The sequence below is a fragment of the Equus przewalskii genome, unplaced genomic scaffold (assembly GCF_037783145.1).
Source record: "Equus przewalskii isolate Varuska unplaced genomic scaffold, EquPr2 ChrUn-10, whole genome shotgun sequence".
NCBI lineage: Eukaryota > Metazoa > Chordata > Mammalia > Perissodactyla > Equidae > Equus > Equus przewalskii.
In genome coordinates, this window is record NW_027228747.1 from 4103242 (window position 1) to 4120683 (window position 17442).

General features: G+C 44.5%; 1 protein-coding gene across 1 annotated transcript; it reads left to right on the forward strand.

The window, feature by feature from the left end:
- Positions 1 to 4526: 4526 nt before the first annotated feature.
- MCL1 (MCL1 apoptosis regulator, BCL2 family member) lies at positions 4527 to 9231 on the forward strand. The gene is made up of 3 exons (XM_008515017.2): positions 4527 to 5229; positions 5577 to 5824; positions 6356 to 9231. Exons 1-3 carry the CDS (start codon positions 4542 to 4544, stop codon positions 6470 to 6472), a joined length of 1053 nt encoding a protein of 350 aa, XP_008513239.2. The 5' UTR covers positions 4527 to 4541; the 3' UTR covers positions 6473 to 9231.
- Positions 9232 to 17442: the final 8211 nt, after the last annotated feature.

Here is a 17442-nt window from a genome sequence, read left to right on the forward strand (position 1 = left end):
ATGGGTGAAGCTAGCCATCTTGGACCATGAGGTAGAAAAGCATGTGTGAGGATGGCAGAACATAAAAGAAGGAATGTGAGTTCCTGATCATTATGGAACCACCATGCCGACTCTGGGTTCTGTCTGAAAGGAAGAAGAATGAATATTAGATAAGGCAACTAGCAATGTCTGTCCAACCTTCTGAAAGGCTACTGAACCCTAGTTATATGCTAGTGTTACCTATGGAGACTAGGGCCTGAAACTATGATCTTGTAGGCAGATAATAATTATGGCGCTGTAATGGCAGGGCAGGAAGATGCTGATGCCGGAGGCACAGTATGGAAGAGTATGGTATGCAATAAGAAGTGCAGAAAATAGCCAATTAAGCAAGAAGCTCAATTAATGATTTTGACACAACATGAGATCAACCTTTTTAGTTTGTGATCAAAATAATCTTTAGAGATTATTTATGGTCACGGGGGATTGCTTAGGAAAAATTATGCACATTTTAGAAACAAGGCAAAAAGATGACTACGTGACCTTTTAATATCATGGTAGAGCATTTTTGAATAAGTCTGCCTGAGGGTCACCAGATTATCTTGGAGAATGTAATTTTGATTAGCACCCAGAAGTTTTACCACCCTTAAAAAGTTAGAGGGTAAGGGCCAGCCTGTTGGCGCAGTGGTTAAGTGCACACATTCTGCTTCCACGGCCTAGGGTTCGCTGGTTCGGATCCCGGGTGCAGACATGGCACCACTTCGCAGGCCATGCTGTGGTAGGCGTCCCACATAGAAAGCAGAGGAAGATGGGCACAGATGTTAGCTCAGGGCCAGTCTTCCTCAGCAAAAAGAGGAGGATTGGCAGCAGATGTTAGCTCAGGGCTAATCTTCCTCAAAAAAAAAAAAAGAGGGTAACGTATAGAAAACTAATAAGGTACAGTAATTTTTTTCTAGTCTGCTAAAGAACATAACCCTAAAAGTTATAGTTTATTGCCTTATAGGACATTAACTGCTTTAATACCTAATTTAGTATCCTTGATCAGCATCTTCCCCTATTGACTATATAAATCCCAATTTCTCATATCTTCACGGAATTAGCTTTCTCATCTATTGATTCCTTCATTACTGAGGTAAATAAAATTTTGATATGTGAAAAAAAAGAAAGAATACGGTATGAAGAGGCCTTAGAAAGAGCTTAAAGGCAAAAGATTAGCCTCAGTTTAGAGGAAGAGAACAGGATATTCCAGTAATTCTGGAATTTTCTACCAGCAAAGTGGAATGCCTCTCAAAATTCGAGTTATATATAGGGCCTAAAAACAAAACAAAACAAACAAACAAAACACTGCTTTACCAGGCTGAGGAATAAAAGGGTTGAATAATTAAGAGAGGCAGTAAGGATAAGAGCAAGAGTTTTTTAATTAGATATTAAGTATGCAGGCAACATGAGATATTAAGTATGCCTGATTCAGGCCCTGAAAGACTGGAGAACAAGGCTATTAGAATACATCTTAGTTCCTACATTGGGACCAAATTTTTCTTTTTTCTATTTTGAAAGAAATGATGTAAATGAATTCTCTGAAACAAAGGCACATTTTGAGGAGGAAATGTGCTCACAGTTTGGAGAAGTTTCAAAGGATTCAATACATGCCTACAAGAAAGACTGGGCACAGTCAGGATGTCAACAATGCTTTTCTTTTGAGGTTCAGGACTGTGGCCAATATAGTCATCCTAAGAACAAGAGCCATTCTTGATCAGCAGTGTTCAAATCCAGAGGTTCCAGGGACTCTGAATAATACTAAGGATCAGAAGACCTCCTAAGTGAACTAAAATTCCCTGAGGACAGGAGCTGCCAGACATCCTGGAGACATGCTGACTCCTTGCCTCTAAGCTGCACAGACCCTTTCTCCTACCAGTGAGAGTAGTGGTTTTTTAGGACAGTCCACAGGAGTCTGGAACTACTGTTAATCTTACGTAATACGGATGCCTAATTTATGATATCACACTCTGTCATTCTCTTAGTCATCAAACCCTATAGACCCTGCTTCCACAGTGTCTCTTCATGTTATCTTTTCTCTTTGTACTACCACCACCTAAGGACAGGTCACCATTAATTCTGGCCTATCATATTGCAGTAGCCTCCTAATTTATTTCTTTGCTTCCAATCTTTTCTCCCTCAGTCTATTCTATAACCCACAACTAGAGGAATGAACCTAAATTAGAGCATAGACTCCAGTGCTCTATGGTTCCCACCTGCCTAGAAAAGTTCAAAGCTCTGACTGGCTTTCAAAGCCCTCAATATTATGACCCCATCCAAGTTTTCTAGCCTTTATATATCCCATATTAGTAAATATTCAGATTCATCCATTAAACAATGGACTGTCTGCCATAGGTCAGGCATGGCTAGGGTTACAAAGGGAAACAGGGTAAGCATCCTCATCAAGTAGACAACCAGTGGAAGAGAGAAATAAAACTGAAGAGTAGCCAGTGTGGAAGAAGGGACAGTCTGGTGCCCTAAAAGGCACATGAAGAAAATGTTTCAAGAAGGGAATGATCAACCACCTCAAATACTGCTAAGAAGCCAAGTAAAATAAGGACTGCAAATTAACCACTGAAACTTGGCCACGTGGAGGTCACTGATGACATTGACAAGAATGGTTTCAATGGATTGGTCGGAATGAAAGCTTGATTGGGGTGGGTTCAAGAGAGAAATGGGGGTAAGGAGCTTGAAGATTTTTGATATAAAGGGGAATATCAAAGAATTTAGGTTCTAGGAAAGCCTTTTTAAAGAGCTGAGAGAGAATGTCAAGTTTGTATGCTGATGGGAATGGTTCAATAGAAGTTGACGATACAAGATGTAAAGGGAAAACTGCAAGTACTTGCATAGGCAAAGGAGATGGGATCCAATGCACAAGAGGAGACTGATCTGAGATAGCAGGGAAGCCTCATTCATTTTAACCATAGGAAAGACAGAATGGGAATAGAAAGGAGTAAATAAGTAGATTTGGTGGTGAGAAATGAAGTTTTTTTCTCCTGATTGCTTCTATTTTCTCAGTGAAGTAAGTTAACAGCTGAGAGTGTGAAAGGGAGGAGGGAATATTGGAGGTTTAAGGACAGACGAGAAGGTATGCAAGAGGCATCTTGGATGGAAGGACAGTGAATTGATTAAGAAAATTTTCTCAATCTCTCTCCCCTTGACTGACAAAACCGTATCCTAAAAAGTCCAGCATAAAAGCTACCTCTTCCATAAGGTCTTCCTTCAGCCTGCCTAGCCCAAAGGGAATTTTCCAACCTCTCAATCCAATATTAAGTTGTTGATGCCTCCTATAGAGCATATATTCCATCTCATGTTATGATTAGATGCTGTATAAGATTAGAAGTTCCTTAAATAGAGAAACCATTTCTTATTCACTACAACCACAGATGTTTCTCTCCATCCTCTCTGCCAGATATTATAAATCCGCATGGTTCTAGGTCCTGTTCAAATGCATAATTGTGTGATGTGGGTACCCTATCTCCTTATTAAACTGATGTTTGGGGGAATAGGAACCTTGCTCACCTTTCCTGCTTGTGTCCTTCAAATACCTTGTTCTTGAATTAAACTATTATTATTTTTACAGATCTTTTAACAGAAAGAGATTGCTTCAATTAATGTTAGCTCACATATATGGGATATAACAGGATCCTTGTCCTCAAGAGGTTTACCCTGGAGTCAAATACGCCTTATTATCAGTACAAAAATAAATGGTGTCAGGAGTCTCAGAACAGGTGCTAATAAAGTAAGGTCTATATGTAAACAGCACCAGAGACCGGGGAGTAGAGATGAGGATGGGAGACTCAAGCAAGTAGGGAGACAGGAATAAAATTTGGCTGGGGCAGAACAATTTCGTTTAGTCAACTTAGATATAAATGATTCTATAGGGCAGTCCATGGAGCATTCCCATTTCCAAACATTGTTGGAAGGACTAGAGAGCTGAGGATGTGCAAAATAACTACAGGTCCCCAACAGTGCCCTCTTATTTACCCATATTATCTAAGACACTTGTTCCCCATCCCTGGCAGAACTCCCTCATCGCCTTTCCTCAATCTCTGAGTGACTCAGTGGTTAAGACTTTGTTATGGAAAAACCTCTGGCACAAAAGCCACAGCAGGGACTGGCAAATCAGGGCTCAGAGAAGCACGGGGGCAGGCGCAGCAAGACCAGGTCCGCACAGGGCAGGAGCGAGAGCGCAGCGCGCAGGCGCCCGAGCCGCCGTTACGTAAGCGGGCGGGGCGGGGCCCCGCGAGCCGGAAGGCCGACCCCGCCCAGGTCCCGCCCAGGCCCCGCCCCGTCCGGCGGTTAGACGCCGTGTGCAGTTCTCCGGAAGCTTCCGCCCCTTTCCCTTTTATAGGGGAGGCCTTTGTTTTTTTTTTTTAAAGCGTTGCTGACGCCACCGCGTAGGACTGGCCCTAAAACCGTGATCTAGGAGCACTTGTCTCACTCCTTACTTCCGCTTCCTTCAAGTAAGCAGTCGGGGTCTCCCCCCTTTTTCTCACCCGGACGACGGCGGCGGCGGCTGGCTGGCGATGTTTGGCCTGAAAAGAAACGCAGTAATCGGACTCAACCTCTACTGTGGGGGGGCCGGGTTGGGGGCCGGCGGCGGCGGCGCCTCGTCGCCGGGAGGGCGGCTTTTGGCTGCGGGGAAGGAGGCCACGGCCCGGCGAGAGGGAGGGGGAGGGGAGGCCGGCGCGGTGATTGGCGGAAGCGCCGGCGGGAGCCCCCAGACCACCCTCGCGCCGGACTCCCTGAGGGTCGCGCGGCCCTCCCCCATTGGCGCCGAGGGCCCCGACGTCACCGCGCCCTCCTCCAGGCTGCTGTTCTTCGCGCCCACCCGCTGCGCGTCGCCGCCTGAGGGGATGGAAGCCCCGGCCGCCGACGCCATCATGTCGCCCGAGGAGGAGCTGGACGGGTACGAGCCGGAGCCTCTCGGGAAGCGGCCGGCTGTCCTGCCCTTGCTGGAGTTTGTCCGGGAGGCCAGCAGTGGCCCCTGCACGGACGGCTCGCTCCCCTCGACGCCGCCCCCAGCAGAGGAGGAGGAGGACGAGTTGTACCGGCAATCGCTGGAGATTATCTCTCGTTACCTTCGGGAACAGGCTACCGGCGCCAAGGACACGAAGCCAATGGGCGGGTCTGGGGCCGCCAGCCGGAAGGCGTTAGAGACCCTGCGGCGGGTCGGGGACGGAGTGCAGCGCAATCACGAGACGGCCTTCCAAGGTAAGGGGCTTGGTCACGAAGGCCGCGCTGCCCTTTTCCATCGGGCCCTGGACTCACCCGCCTTGGGCGGGTGGAAACCGAAACGAGTCAGTGTAGAAACGATTCTCATCTATTTCCGAAACCAGAATATTTGTGGCCATGAGTCACTGTTTCCGCCCATCTTGATTCCTTTGGAAATGGCAGCTCTGTTCAAAGCCCGGAAAGGGTGGGATGTCAATTTTCGAGTGGGGTCGGCCTGAGTTCTGTAGAGCCCAAATAGCCATTTCGCCCTCCGTGGGTGGGCAGGCGAATGGTGCCTGGTTTAGACAAAGGAGGCCGTGAGAACCTGCATGCTTTCTTCCTCCCAGGCATGCTTCGGAAACTGGACATCAAAAATGAAGACGATGTCAAATCTTTGTCTCGAGTGATGGCCCACGTTTTCAGTGACGGAGTGACAAACTGGGGCAGGATTGTGACTCTTATTTCTTTTGGTGCCTTTGTGGCCAAACACTTGAAGAGTATAAACCAAGAAAGCTGCATCGAACCATTAGCAGAAAGCATCACAGATGTCCTCGTAAGGACAAAACGAGACTGGCTAGTCAAACAAAGAGGCTGGGTAAGTTTGTTTTAAGGTTGAAGTGGGGCCTTGGAGTGGAAATGGAATGGAGAATTTTATAGAGAAAGTGGAGATATCTAAGGGTTTTTGTGATGCGCAACTCAGTTTTCAAGATCTAACTTATGGACGTCTGGTTGCTTCATGTTAATTTAAGTAGTAGGTCCATGAAGATAGTGGTATTGGTGTCTTCAATAGTTGCATCAAAAATCCTGGTTCTCTAGGTTATTTTACTGGTTGTTAAGTCTTCGCTTTTGGTATTTTGTTGTAGTTTAGCTTGGTACTCTTCACACCAGTAGGTTGAAATTATGAATACTAAGTATCACTTGGGGGTAATAAACTACGTTCCTGGGTGCCACGCCCCCTTAACTGAATAGTGTGTTTTTTGCCACCCCCAGAATAAATAATAATTGGTACATTGCTGCATTTTGGGGGGAACCATAGATATTTTAATTCATCTTTTCTCTGTAAATAATGTTTTTAAGCCACTGGAAACCCATACTTGAAAGTGTGCTTTTCTTTTTTGTTTTCTAGGATGGGTTTGTGGAGTTCTTCCATGTAGAGGACCTAGAAGGTGGCATCAGAAATGTGCTGCTGGCTTTTGCAGGTGTTGCTGGAGTAGGCGCTGGTTTGGCATATCTAATAAGATAGCCTTTAAGTGCAATAATTGACTCTTAACCAACTCCAGCCACCCAAAACCAAGACATCTGCTGTGAAATCAAATGTATTTATGAAGTTGGACTTCAGGATGTCCAGGCTGTAACCTCCAAGCAACATAGAAAAGCAAGTGGCAGGAGGACTATGGCTAACAGGAATAAATAATGGGAAAAGTAGTGCCCCTTGAAGAGTCATTGTCTGAAAGAAGCAAAGTTCAATTTCAGAAAGAGGCAAACTTTGGGAGGCCTTGGAGGAGGACTTTTAGATTTAGACAAGATGGTAGCATGGAAGACTTAATTTCCTTCTCTAGAACAGGAGAGAGGCCAGTAGCCAGGCTAGTCATAAGAGTTCATTAAATGCGCCCACTGAGTTCAACTTCCTCTAGTGTTAAAAGAGAAGCACTAACAATGTCAGTGAACTGTGTAAAATGGATTTAAGCTACAAGGAATAGAGCTATGACTGGAAGCCTCAGTACTGTACAACAGAGTGTAAAGGGAAGCTTTTTTCCTCTCTCTACTTCGCTTTCCCAGGCATACTGCAGAATAGAAAATTCAAGTGCTCAGGACTTGGTTCTGCCAAAGTAGAACAGGCTTCAACTGAGTGATTCTTAGTTTATTAGCCTCGTAATGGCCAAGAGTACTTGACTTAGGGCTCAATTTTTAAGACAAAAACAACTTGTAAATGTATTTGTCAGTAAAAATTGTATATATTTTTACAGAAAGTCTGTTTCTTTGAAATGTAAAGGGAGGGAGCATCTTGAATTTACATTATTTTTTTCATACCTCTTTGAAATTCATGACTTGTCTAGGTAGGAGCCTATTTCTTACAGCTTTTCTATTCTAAACTTTGTCCTGGCCAGTTCTAGATTATATACAGAACCAGTTGATGTAATTGTATGCAACCTGGTTGTAGTGGAACAATTCCGATTCATAACTATGCAGGCTTTAATTTTCCTATCTGATTTTGGTAAGTATTTCTTAGGTAGTTTTCTTGTTTTGTTTTGTTTTAACCTGGGACTGAGAAATTGAGGGGTGGAAATTAATCCTTTCGCTTCCTTACATGTAGGTTTTCGATAATTGATTCAACGTGGAGTTTTAAGGGGTTTTGGGGGAGGTGGGGACGTGCAGGCTGATGGCTTACAAATAATGGGCTCTGATTGGGCAACTACTCATTTGAGTTCCTTTCGTTTGACCTAATTTAACTGGTGAAATTTAAACTGAGTTCATGAGCTCATCTTCAAAGCTTTTGCTAAAAGATTTTCAGCTGTTCCAAATGGGACTTATTAGTATGTATATAAAAAGATCACATCGGGTGCATGAGAGACATTTGATCCCTTGTTTGCTTAATAAATTGTACGATGGTGGCCTGGAAAAGCAGGCCATAGTCTAACCATGGTGCTATCATTAGGCTTGCTTGTTAAACACAGGTCTAAGCCTAATATGTCAAACAAGTATGATTGTTTCATTTCTATTAATGATTCCCAAATTTTGTTTTGAATTTTTGCATTGGCATCTCTTTGGATTTCAGACTCGATGTTCTGTTAAACTTAGTTTATTTCCTATCCTTCCTTGAAATACTTGCTGCTTGTTCTGCTCCCTCTACAGATATATCAGTTCTTATGTGTTTACCCTGCCATCCCTGAACTCTTAACTAGCCCTTTTAGTTTTTGGCACTAGGAACCCCAACTAGGAACCTTAAATAACCCTCCCCAGGAGTCCACAGACCTTCGTCTTTGAGTGGTAGTACAATGGATGCAGTGACAGTAAGGGTCATGAGGTGGGAGGAGTCCCCTTAGGAGTTTTCAGAGGAGGGAACAACATCTTATGTGACTTTCTCTAGCTTCGGTTGTATTTGAATGTGCTCACTTAAAGATAGAAAAAGAGGTGGGCTCTGTTAAACCTCAAAGTTATATAAAAGCTACTTTAAACTGAAGAAAGCTTATATAGTGGAACTAGGGTCATTTAAAAGTTTCAGCCTCAATGTGATCTTTAGTCTGTGGCCTCCAGATGAAAATAGACATGAATAAAATGACTAAGAATGTAATAGAGAAGAATTGCCCTGCCTGCCCATCTCGGAGCCATAAGGTCATCTAGCTAGAGCTGTCTACCCATGTATTTATCGTTCTTGACTCATTAACCACTTATTTATATCATGTCTGTATCTCTAAGGACCTAAAAGCACTTTATGTAGTTTTTAATTAATCTTAAGATCTGGTTAAGGTGACTAAAAAGCCTGTCTCCCCATATCCAGTGGTGGAAATAAGCGCACAGATGTAGATTGGTGGAGTTTTGGGAGCCTCACTTGCCAGTTTACTAGGTGTGACTGCTGCAGTGTGGATGAGGAAGTCAGTTGACGTTTTGGGTCATGGGCGATGAGGGCTTAGGGAGCCCGAGTGCTTTGGGGAAGGATGGGTGGTTTTATAGGGGGAAGAGGCGCATGTTCTAAGTGCTGACTGGCTGCATAGTCCAGGCAAGTCCTCCGAAATGGACAGGGAGGGGCTGCTTGGAAAGATGGCTCTCTCAGCAGTTTCTGTCTGATGCTTCTCTCAGGGAAAAACATACAGTACTCGATGTGGTCTGTACATTCTGTCGGGAGTGAATACCTAGGTTCTAGTTCAACAGCTAAGGCTGTTGACAGCTGTGCTAGGAAGGGTTAGGACCAACTACAGATTAATGTGGGCTGTACAATGTAGTGTGTTTCCCTAACTTCCTGTTTTTCCTCAGAAGAGAATAATAAATCTTTTTTTTCAAATACAAGGTGTGATATGGGTGTTTTCTAATCAATGCCTGTCTTCCTTCCCCCTCTTAGGCAGGCATTTTGGGGAAGTCAGCTGAGCAAATAAGTATAGGTGAATTACCAAGCAAAAGCCCCATAAAGCTGATTTGCCTCACAGCAAAGGACAGTTCCCTTCAGAATAACCCCTTCTTTCATTCAAATTAGAGGTGTTAAGTTTTTAATTAAATATGTTACTGCTGTACTTTAAGTAGTTCCTACTTTTTAAAGCAAAGTTCAAAATCCCTTTGCTGATTTTTCCTACGGTCACCAAGTGTTGATAGAATTTTGATGTAAGTGGGTTCAGTACAGCAGTTACTCTGTCTCCCCATCTGACTCATCCTTTTGAGATGAAGGAGCTGGAAGAATTAACATCCACGGAGTTTTGATACTAATGTTTCAGTACTTGTACACTTTCCCCAAAAGGAGGTGAGAATAAGCAAGTCCATTTCAGGAACCCTATCCTGTCTTTATTTTCAGCTGCTTTGGACGGAGTGGAATCACCATGGCAATGTGCAAATATGAGTTTTGCATGTTGGTTTTAAGCCCTGAGCACCACATGCTAATTGTGCACACAGTATTCAGTGCTTTCCCTCATTCAGGTTTTGTCTGTGCATTTAAAAGTGCATTTCTGCTTAGAAGCGCCTCTTTTTCTGAAGCCTAACTACCAGAAGACAGCATCCTGTTATCATTACAAAGGAAGCTGTTTTGTACAAGTGCGCTCAGAAGCAGAGGGGTGGAGGGAGGGTAGCACAGGACACAAGGGCCCAAATCTTGGCTCGAGTCCACTTCGCAGTACTGTTGATGCCATTGACATGTTGTGATGTAAAGCCATTTCTGTGGCAATGTTCCTTAGTTTTAACACCTTAAAAATGGGTCAAATGGTAACCAGGTAACATGAGTCACTGAGGGAGTCAAAATAATCAACACTTCCCTTCAATTGACTCAACCAGACTTTTTCTTTCAGTTCCTGTTTTGCAACTTTAGAGCCTTTCTTCGTACTGTTCCCTTTCAGAAAACTTTAAAGCAGTTGTGACGGCTGGAGGATTTTACAAAAATTAAAGTGAAATAACTTGTACAACTGGTGTGTAGCATGGCTCTGGCCAGGTGCCCAGAGCACAGGCGGGTAATTCCTGGAGTTCAAGATGATCGGCTGAGTGTCTCTTAATTTATCCTAGTCCTTTTTGGCTCCACTTGTTCCATTTTTACAGAACTTTATCTGGAAGCCTCCTACACTGTTCAAAGACTTCTCAGTTTCAAGATTTGAAAACTTAACTCTGTCCCTCTGCTTTAGTTTCCAAGTTGTTACAATGTTATCTTAGTTATGTGAAGCATGTGGAAAGATGGGGGTTGGGAATCTGCCTAAAGGCAGATAGAACCAACCTCTGAGAATGAAGTGGTCTTTACTAGTATTCTTGTGAGGTAAAAAAAAAAAAAAAAAAAAAAGAATACCTGTGGCAGGCTTTTGTTTCCACACTATCCGGGGTTTCTCTTTTGCAGTACCATTCTTGATCTGCATAGAATAATAGTTCCTGAATGTTGGGAAATGTGTTAGGGCCAAGAACACTACTCTGGATTTTACCCCTTCCAAGTATCCATTTCCATAGCTTGTTTCTGTACTTTCACTTTGCCTTCTCTCCTCATCCCCTGTTCAGGGGTTACCTTAGTTTATTAGAATGTTTCAACACCACAATGAACTGGAGCTCTAGGCAGCCAGATGTCTCTTCGTTTATCCATTTCGTGGCAGTGCACTGCTTACTATGTACCACACACTGTTGGATGCTGGAATTATAAGGAAAATAATTCTTCCCCTTAAACTCGGTCAAAAAAAGATTAGGGAACAGTCGAAAGAAACATGACATCTAAATGCAGGGTGATCTTTGGATCCTGGATGGAAAAAGCTATAAAGAACATGGGGACAATTAGGGAAATTTTAATATGGGCAATATGTTAGTACCATATCAATGTTAAATTTCCTGAGTGTTTTAATTATATTGTGATTAGGTAAGATAATGTCCTTGTTCTTAGGAGATACATGCTGAAGAGTTTATGCATAATGAATCCATAAAATGAGAAAGCAGTTGTGGCAAAACGTTAAAGCTCACAATCTAGTAGAAGTGATAGCATGGACAAAAATAATTAGAATACAGTGCACAAAGTGCTATAATGAAAGTATTATAAGGGATGGGACAAAGCAGAGTGACAACTTCTGGAAAAAGAAGGTGGTCAAGAAGGCTTCAGAAGATTTTTGATTTTTTGTTGTTGAGTTGTGAGAGTTCTTTATATATTATGGATATTAAGCCTTTGTCAGATATATGACTTGCAAATATTTTTTCCCAGTTAGTGCGTTGTTTTTTTGTTTCAATCCTGTTTTCATTTGCCTTGAAGAAGCTCTTTAGCCTGATGAAGTCCCATTTGTTTATTCTTTCTATTGTTTCCCTTCTCTGAGAAGACATGGTGTCCGAAAAGATCCTTTTAATACTGATGTCGAAGAGTGTACTGCCTACGTTTTCTTCCAGAAGCCTTATGGTTTCAAGTCTCACCTTTAGGTCTTTGATCCATTTTGAGTTTATTTTGGTGAATGGTGAAAAAGAATGGTCAATTTTCATTCTTTTGCATGTGGCTTTCCAGTTTTCCCAGCACCATTTGTTGAAAAGATTTTCTTTTCTCCATTGTATGCCCTCAGCTCCTTTGTCAAAAATGAGCTGTCCATAGATGTGTGGTTTTATTTCTGGGCTTTCAGTTCTGTTCCATTGATCTGTGCACCTTTTTGTACCAGTACCATGCTGTTTTGATTACTGTAGCTTTGTAGTATGTTTTGAAGTCAGGGATTGTAATGCCTGCCGTTTTGTTCTTTTTTCTCAGGATTGCTTTAGAAATTCGGGGTCTTGCTGCCCCATATGAATTTTAGGATTCTTTGTTCTAATTCTGTAAAGAATGTCATTGGGATTCTGATTGGGATGGCGTTGAATCTGTAGATTGCTTTAGGTAGAACGGACATTTTAACTATGTTTATTCTTCCAATCCATGTACATGGAATGTCCTTCCATCTCCTTATGTCGTCATCCAATTCTCTCAGAAAGGCCTTGTAATTTTCATTATATAGGTCCTTCACTTCCTTAGTTAAATTTACCCCAAGGTATTTTATTCTTTTTCTTGTGATTGTGAATGAGGAACCAAGTTTTTAATACAGACCTGGCAGTGCTATGCTCCCTGCAGAACAGAATTTTCTGCAGATTTTATTCTGAATTTGCCCGCAAAAGTTATTTGACTGGACCCCAAGATACTGAATGGTGGCTCCACTCTCCCTAATCCTGTTCCCGTGGGAGACTCAGTTACAGCTATTCCCATCGTAGTTCAAAAAACCAGTTTGCTCTGACTGCCCAGACTTCCCCATGGGCTGCATTCTTGCCCATGAGCTCATTGTTTGGGCTTCTCTGCCTGTATAAATCCACAGCCAGTGCCAGAGGTCTCAGCCCGGGCCCCCTAACTAGCTGGGGCTACATTCCATTCAGAATTTCACCACCCCCACTTGGTTTTCTTCCTGCCCTCATGTGGTCACGTGTATGTTTATTCAAGTTAGGCTGGGACAAGGTGTGCTGGGAAATAGCCAAGGAAAAGAATGTTTAACTGTTAAGTTTCATCCTGGATTAAAATGAGCTTTCGACTTTATTTTAAGAAACACCTTTAATTCTATGCCCCTAAAAAAGGTTAACTTTCTTTTCTAGTAGGAGGAGCTGGTTTTGAAAATCTGGGTACACATTTTATTGTCTCCCCCCTACTGTGCTGATATGACTCTCAGGTGTTCAGATTTGGGGGGAAGGTAGGGATTTTTTGCATTTTATTCGCGAACCTCTATGCCCAGATCTTTCAGGCGTTCCATTTTCAGCTCACACCTCCATTCCTGAGGTTCCCTGGAGCAGCTCCCACCCAGCTCCTGTCCTTGGTGGGAAAGTGGGGAGCTGGGCTGCTGCAAGGAGCAGCTGTCAGGTTTCACAGCTTTGTTTCTGAAATTTCCTGGGAGGATGGCTTGTGTATTTCCTTAGACCCTGAAAGCCCAGATCTCAGGCAAGGTGGGGCCCGCCTTGGCTGAAGGGCTATGAGAAAGGCGTTTCTCTTTGTAAAGTTTTGGATTAATACTATATGTTAAGCAGTATACTCCTTTCCTCTAACCCTCTCCTCCTCCTCATTTGTAAAAACAAAACTGCAGACAGGCTGTGGGAGGTGACATTTTTTCATTTCTCAGAAGTTCCTCCTGAGGCAAAGCAGAGAAACAGAAAGAGGGAAACAGCTTCGTGTCAAAATGTAATGAAGTTTTGTCAGTGTGTGTGCACGCATGTGTGTTTTGAAATGAGGTGGCTTGTTTTCAGCTTTAAGGAACAACAGCTCTACAGAGGAGCTTAGTAATGATAGGGAGGAGCAGTGGTTACCTGCTTCCTTGCCTCTTTCCCCCACAAAGTTTGGTAGTTGGGGTCAGGTCTCAACAGGATAGAGGTCTCTGTATCTTTCTTTCTCCATTGTGAACCAAGAAGGATATGAAAGAAAATCATCAAATACGGAATAGGGATTTAGTAAGCGATCCCTGATCTAGGTTATTTAAAAAAGAAATGCAGCTGCATTGCTTTTAAGTACAGAGTATATTAACATAACACACCACTGTGAGTGATAAAGTTTGTCCTAGGAAAAAAACTGTCAATTAGTAATATATAAGCCTGTGTTTGCATGACAGTGAACCTTAAACAAAGACCATGTATATTTAATTATTTCCTTGGACCCAAATACTGGATTCATTTGAAAAGATTTTTAACTCCTTGAAACTGGGTTGAAAAATAAAATTTAGACAGGATTTTCCTAAAATGCTGAAAAGTCATGAGCAACATTTGAAAGCAACAACAAAAACAAAACCATCCAAGATCTGGATCACTGTGGTCCCAATTACTGAGTATTTTATAGAAGGTGCCCTGTAGAAGTGAAGTTGAGTAAAAGAACAAAGGAATTAGGTAGAATTTTAAAAGTGAAAAGACTACGTCTCAAACCTTAATTTTCTCCCCTGTAATCTGGGTTTAACAGTACTGCCTTCCCTGTCTTCTTCTTGTGAAGATTTAAACACAGGATATATACAAGTACTTGACCTTAAAGCACTATACAAACGTAAGGAATTTCCCTTAAAAGTGTACTCTCTTAGCCATTTCCAAGTCGATGAATTCCCTGGGAGAAGCCACTGAGAACCAGGCATCAGTGGATAGGACGTTGAATTAAAAAGTTCTCCAGCTGTATTTGGAGGCTCACAGGGGACACAAACCGGACTTTCAGAGCAAGAGTCCAGGCAGATGGAAAAAACCCCAGGGTCTGCAAACCACCCGCCTGCCAAACCTGCCCTAGTGCCTGGTTTTGTGTGGCCCGCGCGCTAAGAACGGTTTTTGCGTTTCTAAACGTTTGAAAAAAATAATATCGTGTGAGACGTTAAATTTATATGAAATTAAAATTTCAATGTCATAAAGTTTGCCTGGAACACAGCCACGCCCATGTGTTTACATATTGTCTATGGCTGTTTTCGCGCTGCAACAGCAGGGCCCAGGAGTTGCAACAGACATTCTAAGGCCTGCAAAGCTGAAAATATTTACTCTCTGGTTCTTTAGGGAAAAAGCTTGCCCACTCTTCTGCTAGCGCTAAAAAGGAGTCTTATTATGTGATGAAAGAGGCAGGCAACCAGGAATCAATAGAAGGGCCGGAGCGAGGAAGACATGAAAGAAAGGGTTCTCCTGTTCCAGGAGCAGAGTTACTCTGCCCCTCCCATCGAGGGCAGGGCCTTTGCCACCTTGCCTTTTTGGGCCTAAGGATCCCAGGGACCCAGTCTGCTCCTTTTTATGAGGAGCCCAACCCTCTTTCCCCCAGTTTCTTTTCCTCTTCAAAGTTCTGTAGAGCTGTCTCTTAGATTCAGGCAAGGCTCAGAAGAGTACGGCCCCCACACATCCTAACCCCAGCCTGGGACCTTCCCGACATGGAACTCATGCCTCCTCCAACTACTGAGGTGCTTTCCCAGGCCACTCAAACACAGCTCTCTGGTGCCCACCAATAAATGCTCTGACCTGTCTGGTTCCTGGCCATCTCTGCACCTTCCCTTCAGCTGAAGTGGCTGATTGGTTCCCTAGGATCTGACTGCCACGGCTCATGCGTCCCTTGTGTTGGCCTAGTCTTGCACATGCTCCCCTCGAGACTTTTCCACCTTTAGACCTCAGCCCTGAAACTCCCCGCTGTAAAGTTTTCCCCAGTCTCCTGGGTCAAGGAGCCCAAACTCAGATTCAGGATTTGTGCTGTCTAGTTTGAGGTTAACCCAAACTGTTTATCTCTCTTGTTGACAGACTTAAACTTAGGTACTTTCCTGAGACTACTTCCTGTAGAAGGTGCCTCCCACCCTTTAAAGCTGACACCTCTTCATCACCTGTCTGTGACAAATAAGCCCCCTCTTTGATTTCCACACCCAGCTGACTCCCAGCACCAGAGGTGGTGGATTTGAGGGATGTTGGTAGGAGAGAGAGGGAACGTAGGAATCCCCAGCCCCACCACACACACCCCCAGACTATAATCGCTAGTCTAGCATGATTCTTCATGGTTCAAGGAGAGGAAAGGTCTCCCTGACTCAGCTGACTCTGGTGGAGAAGGGTGTTAAATTAAAATGAAGTCTCTATTTGTAAAACTGGGGAGAAGGGGAAAGCTCTGGTTGGAGAGAACCTTGAGGGGAGCTTCTCCTTGCATTTTGTTCTTACTCTAATCCCTCTGCCCTCGTCCTGCCCTTGAGGTCTATCCAGATCCTCCGACCATAGCACTCCGGTAAAGGGCTCCTGAGAGAGGGTGTCTTAAGGCCGAGACGCTCATGCTGCGAGCCAGCGACTGGGTTCTCGTGCCCCGCTTCAGTCCTAGTTACCAGTGAGGCTGACTCATATCTGTATGAGTAGAGTATGGGTCTCCACAGACCCACCCCTGCAGCTGTGAACACCTGCTTGCAGGGAGGCCCTGGGGTTGGGGAAGTCTAGGAGGTAAATTTAGACTGAAGGCTGCAGCTTAATTGGGTGGGTAATTACCCTGGGGAAGCTGGGAGGGGGGAGGAATTCTGACCCAGCTGAACCGGGACCTCACAGGTTCACCCCTAAGTACACTGATAGAGAACCACTGTCCCTTCCCCCAGCACTCAAAATGAGGAGCCCTCAGCCTTTCGCTGGCCTTCTGCATGCTTGATCTCTCTTGTGCATATCGAGATTGTTCCTATCGTCACCCCACCCCCACCTCAGTTCTCAGGGGTCCAGTTCCTCTGAGTCCTTCCCTAAACTCCCCTCAGTGCGCCAAACCTAGGGGCCCCTCCACCACATCTCCTTGGCCTTGGGTTGCAGCTTCCTCTCTCCCAAGACCTTCTAGATTGTTTCAGAGGTCAACAAAGAGGTGTCTGGCCACACTACCCCCCTCTAAGGGGCCAGGAAAAGGGATGGCTTGGGGTCAGGTTCCCCTTCCTGAAAATTTCCACATTGACCCCATACTGACTTCAGTGACCAGAGGAAAGACTCCTTAGGGGTAGCAGTGGCCCTAGCTTTAAAATGAGAGGGGAAAGGGGACAAATCCCCAGATGAAAGCCCACCTCCTTAGAAGTCAGAGGCTGGAGGCCATGAGGGAACTCGGAGGCTATCAGAAAGAGAAAGGCGGTGATGAAGCCTGAAGCGGGGGGGGGGGGGGGGGGGGAGCTCTAAGAGGGGCTGTGGCTGCTTTCAACACCTGTGATTGGTTCTCAGGCTCAGGCCAAACGCCAGACCTGCCCAGCAACAGCCCTGTGAGGCTCTGTAAGAGAGAGGAGGAACTTGTTCGGGGAAGTCAGCTGAGTTGGGGCCACCGCCCAGCCAGCGAAGCTTCCAGGAATCGCTGGGGGAGGGCCTCCCTTGGTTTTAGGACTCCGCCTTCAGTTCTCAGTATCTACAGGGCTCACTCAGGTCCCACTTCCCTGGTTCCCCACATCTTTGATCCCCTAACAGGTTCACCAGAGAGAGGAACACACCTGACACCTCCCTCTAGGCCGGGCAGAGACAGGCTTTCCTTGAACCCCCTTTCCCTGCTCCTCGCCCTGGGCTAAAGTCAGTTTCATTTTCCTTTCCTCCATTCCCTTTGCCTCCTTCCTCAACCGCCCTCCTCCCAAGGTGTTGTCCAAA